Source organism: Atta colombica, unplaced genomic scaffold (genome assembly GCF_001594045.1).
Source record: "Atta colombica isolate Treedump-2 unplaced genomic scaffold, Acol1.0 scaffold220, whole genome shotgun sequence".
NCBI lineage: Eukaryota > Metazoa > Arthropoda > Insecta > Hymenoptera > Formicidae > Atta > Atta colombica.
Window position 1 is genome coordinate 596,889 of NW_017259317.1, and position 11,265 is coordinate 608,153.

The 11,265-nt window shown below is 27.4% G+C and overlaps 1 protein-coding gene across 1 annotated transcript in view; it reads right to left on the reverse strand.

Annotated features, from left to right (window-relative positions):
* The window catches only part of LOC108687919 (glucosylceramidase-like), a 36,163-nt gene that overhangs the window by 8,522 nt on the left and 16,376 nt on the right, over positions 1-11,265 (reverse strand). Inside the window, exon 2 of the mRNA XM_018193962.1 lies at positions 2,649-2,745. Coding sequence (XP_018049451.1) covers positions 2,649-2,688 — 40 coding nt within the window. The 5' untranslated portion in view covers positions 2,689-2,745. The remainder of the gene's footprint in view (positions 1-2,648; positions 2,746-11,265) is intronic.

Sequence of the window (11,265 nt, forward strand, 5' to 3'; positions counted from 1 at the left end):
AGAGAGAGAGAGAGAGAGAGAGAGAGAGAGAGAGTTCCTAGAAAACAAACGAAATAATAATTGAATCAATAATAAGATTGAAATAATTAAATAATTCAAAAACCAATTCTAAAGACTTCCAAAGAAAGATGTTCCAGACGATATAGTTAATATACATCAATATTAATGTATGTCAATGTACGCAAATATTACACACGTGCCCCGTGCAAGCAAACACACGCGCACATGACATAATTATTTATATAAATGTAGGCTAATATTTAGCGAATGTGCGAAAAATTGGAGCACATTAATTGATATCAGCTGTGTCATCGAGAGCTACTAATGCATATTAGATCTTTCTAGAACAAGTCTTATATTTGATAACTTGCGAATACTTTGCGGGAGGAAAATATGAGATTTTTTAGAAAAGTTATTTAAATGTGATAAAGACCTATATATTTTATATGTGAAAGATATATTATATGTATTATTTAAAATCTATATATTATTTAAAATCTGTTTAACTATCACACATGATGAATAGATTATATTTTAATACAATTACACTTTAAAATATTGTTACACTTTAAAATATTGTAATGTATGTTTACTTTCTAACTTTAAGAATAATCTTCCATGCATATAGTTCTCTTAAACATGAAAAAAATTGTATTATAATTTATGATAGTTTCAAAAATTAATATAGTAAAATATCAAGATATAAATTGTAAATAAAATAAACATTTTTGTTTAGTAAATGTAAACAATACTAAGAATCTTTAGTTTAGACCGCATATGTGAGAAACACAATCAATACTAGAAAAATGTCTATTACGGTCGAAGCTGGATTGTTTTATATAATAATTCAATCTTAAATATTACTAATATACACTATATATGTACTTGTATATATATTGTAATCTTTTTAGATTTAATTCACGATTACTAGAGTTTTAATTGTATTTATAGTCCGGAAAAACAATTTGGCGCGCAATTCTAAAAAGACTACAATATGGTATATATACAAGTATATATATAGTGTATATTAATAATTCAAGATTGAATTAAAATAGTGAAGATCCAGCTTCGACCATAATAGGCATTTTTCTAGTATTAATTAGTAAATGTAATTGCAATTAAATAATAAATATAACTATTTTTTAACATTCGTTTACTATTTATATGATAATAATAAATTACAAATATATTAAGAAAAAGCTGAAGCTTTTTAGGCAGTGTGTGAGACTACATTAACAGTACAATTGATTTTATTTGTATAGTTAAACAACAATTGTAAAAATTAGTTCGGTCCGTTTTTTTGTGCATTTATTTCAAAACAAAATGAATGAACAGATCAATTAAAGTATTGTCCATCGCTGCCTACTACTTTTTCCCATCTCTCAGGCAAATTTTGAATTCCATCTTGAAAAAATGACTCGTCTTTCGATCCAATTTTGGAGCCAATTTTCGATTTCTGCGAAAGAAGTGAACTGGTGACTTGCTGCATCCTTCGGAACAACCAATAATCAGAAGGCGCAATGTCCGCAGAATACGACGGGTGCGGTAAAACATCCTATTTAAGCGTTTCCAAATATTTTTTTACGATTTTAGCGACATGAGGCCGAGCGTTGTCATAAAGAAGAATTTTATCATGTCTTTGCGTTTTTCTCGCAATGTATGGCTCAAACGAATCAATTGTAGCCAATAACGATCGCCCGTAATCGTCAGGTTTTAGCAGCTCATAGTAAACAAGACTCTTTTGATCCCACCAAATACAGAGCATGATCTTCGAATGTTCGGCCGTGGTTGATGTTAAGGTCGATGGCAACGATTGACCTGGCTTAGCAATTTTTTTTTCTTGAGGTTGTCATAGAATATCCACTTCTCATCTCCAGTCACAATCCGATGCAAAAAACCTTTTCTCTGTCTTTTCTCTGTCTTTGAATCAGCTGTTCACAAGTGAAAAATCGCCTTTCAACGTCTCTCGGTTTCAGTTCATAAGACATCCAATTTCCTTGTTTTTAATCATTCCCATGGCTCTCAATCGTACAGAAACGGCTTGTTGACTTACCCAATGATTCTGCAAACTCCTCTTGCGTTTGACTCTGATCTTCTTCGAGTAATGCCTCTAATTCTTTGTCTTCGAATTTTTGTGGCTGTCCAGAGCGAGGCTTGTCTTTAATACTGAAATTTTCATTCTTGAAACGTCGAAACCATTCCCTACATGATTTATCAGTTGGAGCAGTGTCACCATAAACTTCGACAAGCATTCGATGGGCTTCAGCCGCACTTTTTCTTCCAATTAAAGCAGAAAATCAAAACCTCCTGCAAATGCTGCTTGGTTAACACAAAATTCGACATTTCAAACACAGTAAAAATCAAAGTTTTTGTATGAAACTCAAAGCGATATAAACTGAATATTATTAGCAGATGTTTAACCTCTCTGAAACCGCCAAAATCAGCTGTCACTATGAACTATTCACAACAGCTGGAGCTATCTTTAGGGAAACAGACCGACCTAATTAGTTATTTCAAAAAATGATTGTAAATTCTAATTAAATTATATTAATTGCAATCTTTCTTTTAGTATTTATTCTATATGTGTGTGTGTGTGTGTGTGTGTGTGTGTGTGTGTGTGTGTGTGTGTGTGTGTTTTTTATATTTACTCGCTGCAACAGCAAGAACAAGGATAATTGCGTACTTCATTGCGAATAACTGACGTAAAGATGCTGCGCTTGCCAACTTAAATCAATTTCTTCCTTTCTAAACAAGAAAAAAAGAATCATTAACTGGTCTGTGACATTTTGCACGATTTGTACAGTAATCGACAGAAATATTTTTTCAAAAGATTAAAAAATGTATATATAAAGTGGATTAATATGGAATTGAAAAAAAAATGCAAATTTTATTGGATTTGAAAGGACCCACAATTATACGTTTTTATATAAAAATGTTTTTAGTTGAATTAAATTAGTTGAAACTATATTTTGTAGCTGAGAAGATGCTCTAATCAAAAATTCCTACAATTATTCAAAAATGGATTTACAGATTTTGCTGCAGCATCATTTGAAAATTGATATTTTTGAACTAATTAAATGGAAAAGAATTTGTTTCCTAAGTGTCTTTATTTTTAGTACATCGTTTTTTTTTTAACTATATAGGCCTTTATATATTTATTTATATCTGTTTATACTTATATGTATAATAATGTGAGATATGTTAATGCCTTTGCAATATAGATATAGGAAAAGTTCGAACAAAGCGAACGCCTTGAACAAAGCAAATATTTTTTATTTTTGCTTATCTGTCTGACATGAGTGCCATGAGAGAGTGCCATGAGTCTCTAACTACCGAAGAAATGATCGACCGGTTACGCCATGAAAGTACAAAACATATGACTGCGCTCATTTTGTGTTTGATAATAAAGAGAAATAAAATAAAGAGAAATAAAATAAATTGTGTGTTTTCTTGTGATTTTTTCTAAGGTATGTAGTTTAATTATTAGCAGTAACTGTTTCTTAATTAGTGTGATTCTTTGTAAGAATTTTCTGACTTTAAATGTGTATTCAAGATTAAAATTTTTCACTTGTTTAAATTTATTCTAACTTTTCCAAATTTGAGCAAAGTTCTTTGGGCAAAGTGGATGGGGGCAAAGAAATGGCTCATTCTCTTTACCCAGTATATGATTGCACTAAAAACCGGGAAACGGAGGGACAGATGATCTTTTGAGTGAACGAAAGGCACATGATTGTTTACATCTTATTTTTGTTTTTTTTCCACAACGCAGTATGATATGTATTCTGAAAAATACATCGATCCATCATTCGAAGACTAGAGATTTGTTCGCGTCGCATGAGTGCATTGGAGTGCATTGGAATGAGTAGGAGCTATGATAGGAGCATATTGGAGTATGTTGGAGCATGCGACATAAACAAATCTTAGATCTAGTGCAGACAGTGTATCAAATAAGCTCATTAAAACTGCACTAAATATAAAGGATTTGGTAACTACTTTTGTGATGACTGCCAACACTGATTTTGATTTTTTTAATTCCATCCTTATTGCTCGAGTGACCCGTCCACTTTGTTCAGGAGAGCGGCCTTTGTTCGGGCAAAGCGGATGATTTCTCTTTTTTTATGTTTTGATTAAAAAGACATTTAAATGTTAAAGTTTTTTAATTTTATTTTATTTCAAAGATTCCATTAATAGAATTATTAGAATAAAAAAGATTTCTGATCTTAATTTTAACTTTTTTTCTTTCTTCCCAAACTTTAACACATCCGCTTTGCCCGGACTTCCTCTATACATACTGAAAAAAAACAAAATAATTATTGATTATGACAACTATAAATTTACTAATTTTGAAATTATAATATATATAATTAGTTTTACAGAACAATAGCAATTAATGATATTCAATATTATAGTTATGGCAATAATATTTGTATACTATTAATTGATAGCGAAATAGCGATTCAATTACATTAAATAATTATTTAGATCTAATATATATATAAGATGTAACAAATTAACAAATATATATTTTTCAATAATTCAGATTAAAAACATATTATATAATATTTTTCTAGTTTTAGATAATACATTTTTTAAATAAAACATAATGTCATAAAAGAACTAATTTATAAGCATTGTTGAGATAATTTTAAAAAATACATAAGACTTTACTAAAGTCGCTTACTCGCGATCAATATTATCAATACTGCCATCAGAGGACGCAGTGAAATTTAATTTTTCCTAACAAGAAGAAAACCACTCAGCAATAAAAAATATAGCATTATAAGATTTTTTATTGATATTATAATAAAATGATTCTTTAAATGCGAGTTATTTGGATCAAAGACAAAACTAAATGAGAGATAAATTTCTGGAAAAGTTTATTAAAATTTGATATCATTATAATAATATATTATAAAATTTTAATAAGAACAATAAATAAATTAAATGGATTAAGAAAATATAGTAATATTAATTACTTGTATCATAGAAAATGGTTACTATTATTATATTTTCTTAATTTATATAGCTTATTTATTGTTCTTATTACAACTTTATGGTACATAATCGAGACGTTATTTGTCCTGAATTTCTAGTTCCTGATATGATTTTTTTCTCTATATATATATAGATGTATATTGATGTGCACCTATTCCATCTCTTCTCTCGCGCACTATGATATAAACCTGTTTAATAATTTGATCACATGTTGATTATATCATATCCGTGATTAACTGTATAAATGCTTATGCAGTTAATAAAATAAATATATTGTCCATAATAAAGTCTTTTTCAGTATAATTTTACTTAAAATAATAATTTTCAAATTATTGCTACAGCAAAATCTGTCCATTTATTATAATTATGCCTATAGAGATTTTTTATTAGCATCTCATAAATTACAAAATATTACAGTTTTAATTTAAGTGAAACCACTTTTCCCATATTAGTGCAAGGTTCTTTAATCTTCTTCAAAATAAGCTCTGCTGTAATATATTTATTGTTGGTCTATTTCTGCTAAAAATGGTTCTTAAAATTATTTTTCGAGATATTCACAAGCGTTCTCCTCAAATTTTGTTTAATATTTCAATATCATTAAACTTGCGCTTCTTTAAATTTTTTTAACTTCGGATAACTATATAAACAAAGAAGCGCATAAAACTAATTTTAAATCGACGAATATAAAAGTTGTCCTCAATAAATATGTTGAACAGATTGAGGCAAGTGAGTGAATGCATTATCAAGTATTTATATTCGCTTATTAATAAAGCAATCCTAAAAATTTTATGCTATGCAGATGCTCATATATTATTTTTAGCGAATCGTATATCTCATTTTTACCAATTTTGAAATAAAATTTAATTCCAAATATGTTGCTCAGTACACATTGTTTTTTAATATTGCAGAAATTGTTATGGAAAAAATATTTAATTAATTTTTTAGTTTACCATACAAATAATGCTGATAATACGTACATCAGTTTAAAAATATCACTTGTCTAAATTTGCGAACAACTTGTGCTGTTACAACGACGAGCGTTTATAATATTTTTTTAAATGTATGAGGCGATGATTTAAATATATGAATGAGACTTTTTGTAAGTATAAATCAACATTGATAAATGTACTCATTGACAAGTGATAAGTGAAGTCTGTTCAAGTCCTACACAATAGGCTCATAACAATTATTTCCGTAGTTCTTATAGTGGTGTCCGAAAAGATAATAGCAAGTAGCGTTATGCAACGCATAGTTCGAGTTCATGCGTTTATCTAATTTCTTGCAAACAAAATATTAAAAGCGTCGAAATTTTGTGTATGTAAAACGGATGGAAAAAGACGCTTTCAAAGTGCAGCATTCGGTACTATTTGTTCAAGAAACAATAACTATAAAAATAACTATAGCGAGTCCAATTGTGTGAGTCTGAACCAAACACCTCCATTTATCACTCACAAGTGTAAAAAATCTACCAATGTTGATTTATACTTATACAAAAAAAGGTCTTATTCATATTTTAAATTACTCCCGTATACTCAATACTCATATACGTATGTATGTATATTGTATATTAGATTGGGGAAAAAGTTTCTTCGTATTTAAAAAAATTTTTTTGACAAATTATATCGCGAACATTCTTCTTTCTGTGTTTATTTCAATTATATTCATAAGACTTATTATCTCAATTCATAAGTCTTCTTATCTTAAACATTTGTACGTTTTTGTAAAGCGTTTCATGAGAAAGTGAAATTAGATATTTAAAAAAATTACTTTCATACTGTGAATGATGAATTTGATCTTTTATTTTTAAGATATGAATGTACATTATATATAGCGTAACTCCGGTATATACGCATCTATCAAAAACTTAATTTATGAAGTATTATTTACTATATTTAAAGTAAACGATCTGACTATATCAGTAAATACTTTGTAGTGTCTACTATTATGAAAAAAAATATTAGAAATCCGAAATATTTATATTTCGTATTAAAAAACTTTTTTAAATCCTTGCATTTTTACCGTATACCCCATAGAGGTGAGATATATGGCTACTCATAGAAAGAAGGGGGGAGAGGGGGTATGTCTCATAAAAAATTTACAAATAATATATATAAATAAGACATTAAATAACACGATAACTTATAAAATGCGTTTATAAAGTTTTCTTAAGGAATAAGAATGATAAATATGTATATGAAGTAATAAATAATAATTACAATCTTCCCAGATGTATTACAAGTGTTATGACATGAAGTATATATTTTAATGTGTATATTATAATGTGTTTATTGTATTTAATGCACTGAATTCAATTCTATTTGTATTCAATTTATTTATAGCATTCTGTATGCTTTGGGCATAAATCTCGCCTGTTAACAATGCCATATATCCCAGATAAGATATACAAGACAATAAATTAAACAAAGAATATAAGAGCAAAGTACTTGTATTTTGTTATACAACATATTTTACTATTCCTTTACACTCATGTATTACAAAATAACCACCGAAGTTTTTTGTTTATAGTAATCATTTTATGTAGATTATGATGGCGCTACTTGACACAATGACAAATTGATTCAACTCACAATAATTTTATCAATATTAGCAGTAAGAAACTGAAATCATAACACAATACTAATATAACATAAAGACATGTAACAGAGTAGTTGCAAGAAAATTACCCCTACTCCTTCTATTTTTTCTGACTTTTGCGTAAATTCCAACGCGTATTTGTTGGAGTTACCCTATGTATATATATATATATATAAAGTGACTCAAAGTTTGAGGATAATAAAATTGTAAAAAAATTAAATAACAAAAGCAGGGATCGAAAGATATTTTTAATTTAATTCCGGTGTAGGTTTAATAAAACATCGAATAAGTATTCCGATTTCTCGATTAGTGAAGAAAATCGAAAAATTAAAAATTACAGTTTTTTAAGATTTTTTTTGGTTACATAGTTATTCACGAGACAAAAGTGATATAGATCAATCAATGCTGTAGGTAATCGTTTTTTTAATCGATTTGTAAGCAAAAGGAACCATCTCTTATCAATTTTATAGAATTTAGTTTTGGTTCACCGGAAAAAAAGGCTATGGAACGATTTTCGATTTCAATTCCAATTCCGAATCTCTGGATAAAAATGTCATTTTCGTTTTTATAAATAGTTTTTTAAGTGTAAGAATTTAAAATGTACCAGGTTTAAACATTGTTTAAAAAATTATTTGTCCGTCTAATGTCAGATCGAGAAACCTATGTGCGGCTTGACCTATATTGTATGTATCTTAAAGGTCATCAATTGTTTACCGTAAGCGATCTGAAGTATTTTTGCGTCTCAGTAGTCTCAGCGCTGTTCACCGGTTGCACTTTTAGCTGTTGTGCTTTTAACGAGAAAATTTAGTAAGTTTTGAAAAATTAATAAGCTTTTAGTTCGAGTAACACATGTTATATACCAAACAAGTGGCCTGTTTTAGATCAGATCATTAAAAAAAAAAGAGATCTAATCTAAAGCTAAGTCTCGTAACCAAACGTTTAGCAAAGGGCTTAAATAATCCAAATCAAAGTCTTATTATATGCAATAATATTAGATATTAATTTTGCAATCACTGATACTAAATATTGTCATTGTACGCATAATATCACGTATGTGGTACGTGTGACACAAAGGACTTTTTAATGAATGTTTAATGGTTGTATCTTAAATATCTATACTTAAAAACTACTTTATTTTAAAAAATAACATGTACTTTCATTATTTATAATTTTTCACGAACTTTCACACTACAATCTTATTACTCTCGAATTTTGGAACATCTTATATATTATATATGCTATAATAGATAATGTAATAGACAGATAATTACTATAAATTTGTACCAATGAATAATGACAGATGTTTTTAACGTATGTAATTACATTAACCATTATATTAATAATGATAATGTTGAAGAGACTGTAACAAAGCCTCTAATTCGATTATAATCATATATTTTATAAAAGTATCTTAATAAAATTTTTTGTTTATACTGTATTACAGATGTCCTTTTTCATATATTAGAAAAGTAAAACAATTCTCACATTAAACTTCAACTGATACTTGTGCAATTATATGATAATTTCTAATTGATAACTTTATTAACAAGGAAGTCCCTAGATAATCTTTATCTTATCATATGTAATATAAAACAATGAAAGATGTGTGTGTGTGTATGTGTGTGTGTATGTATGTATGTGTGTGTGAGTTGAAAGTAAGGATGTTTCAATACGGTCTGATATTTTAAAATATCATTAATATTTAATATTTGACATTTGCGTTGAAACTTTGAGTTTCCTTGAGGAAACTTAACTCCTTGAGTTTCCTTACAATATTTCATATTGTAGCATATCGGATTTAAAACCTAAATATCAATTAATTCGATACAAATGCTTTCCAAAATTCATTATCAGTCTATCACAGTTTATCAGCACCCAACATTAAAAGGCTGTAATATGTTACGTTATAAATTTTCAGTACTAATAGCGAATTTTGGAACACACAGCCAAAAAGAAGTAGGAGAATTAAAGAAAAACGACAATTAAGGAACTTTGATATTTTGTAATCATTTCAATTATCATATCATCATATTGTTACTATTTTGTTTTATATCGAAAATATCTGTTCTCTTTTGTTTTATATCGAAAATATCTGATCTCTTTCACAGATTCCTAATTGAAAGTCCGAAAGTAATTGCACAATTATATGTTCTGAGTTAAATTTATTTATAAGACTACATATGTATAGGAAATGGAAGAGTTACTTTTTTGTTATTTTTACAGTTACTTTTTATAATAACGATTTTCTACATAAATGAAGTTCTCTGGAGGAGCAGCTCAATATCAGTATGCTTTTCTTGATGAAATGAACGACAAAGTTTACGAAACCTTAGCATTTGCAATGAAAACTCGGCGATAACCCAAATCTTCTGGTATTTTTGAAGATAATCCATAAAAGTTTAAAAAGCGTTATGAACAAATTGCTAATGATATCATAATTTTTTTATAATTATAGTGATAACTAATTAAACGCTGCGTGTGCATTCAGAAAAAGATTTTTTGATTCAAAAAAATGTTTGCTATAGGGTTAAAGAAAAAATTTCTTTAATTTGAACATCATTTCTTAGATTTGAACAACATTTTTTGAAATCAAATAAAAAAATTTATTTGATTTTTTTAATTAAAAAATTTCTTTAATTTGAATATCATTTCTTTGATTTAAATATCATTTTTTTAAATCAAATAAATTTTTTTATTACGTTCAAATTAAAGAAATTTTTCTTTAACCGTACAGCAAAGAAATATTTCTTTGAATCGAAGAAACTTTTTTCTGAGTGCGGTCACGTTAAGATTAGGGAAGTCACTTTGAAAAATCAAAAGATTGTCACTATTACGCGTTATTTATTGAAAAAAATAACATAGAAAAAAATGAATTTCTGATTTATGTATATTTTTATTCTTGAATGCTGTTTATTTTCATTTAAGTATAAAATGTTCTCTTTAATTATAAACATTCATTAGCATCAATAATAAATAGATTTATGCAAAGTATATTTTATTTTTAAAATTATATTCTTGTTTCTAAAATCATTATATAGTTCTAACAAATTCAATTATTTAATTACGCAGAATTATTTTATTTTACGAATAATTTATTATTAAAATGTTTATTCTTGCCGCATAAAATATTTTTGGATATTAAAGCATTTATGCATTTCTTTAAGAATTCATTTTTTTGTATGCATAAATAATAAAATACGAGAAGCGTAAATTTATTTTGTTATAAGTTAAATTAAAAAATAACTAATTACAAATTGCGAATTATTTTTTTCAGTAACGATTTTTCCAATCAGATATAAGTAACTATTGATTGTTCCCAACTCTGGTAATATATTATCATAAAAAAAAAATTCGTAATGTCATTACCAAATCATTACAATAAGATAACTAAGTAACCGCAGTTACAGTAACGAGTTACTTCCTTTCCCTGCATGGATTAGTTTAACATATAATTTTGACCATATAATTTTGAAGTGATGCTTCTCTACTATTTAGTTGTATTATTCATATAATCATTTTATTTTTAATCTTATTATTGTTTACATTATTATTTTTTATTCTTTGATTGTGTTTTTAATTTCCATATATAACCTTTATTACGTTTTACTTATACTGTAGTACTGAGACTTTGATTACTCGTATCATGCAACCGTTACCGAAGCTGACTTAAATGTG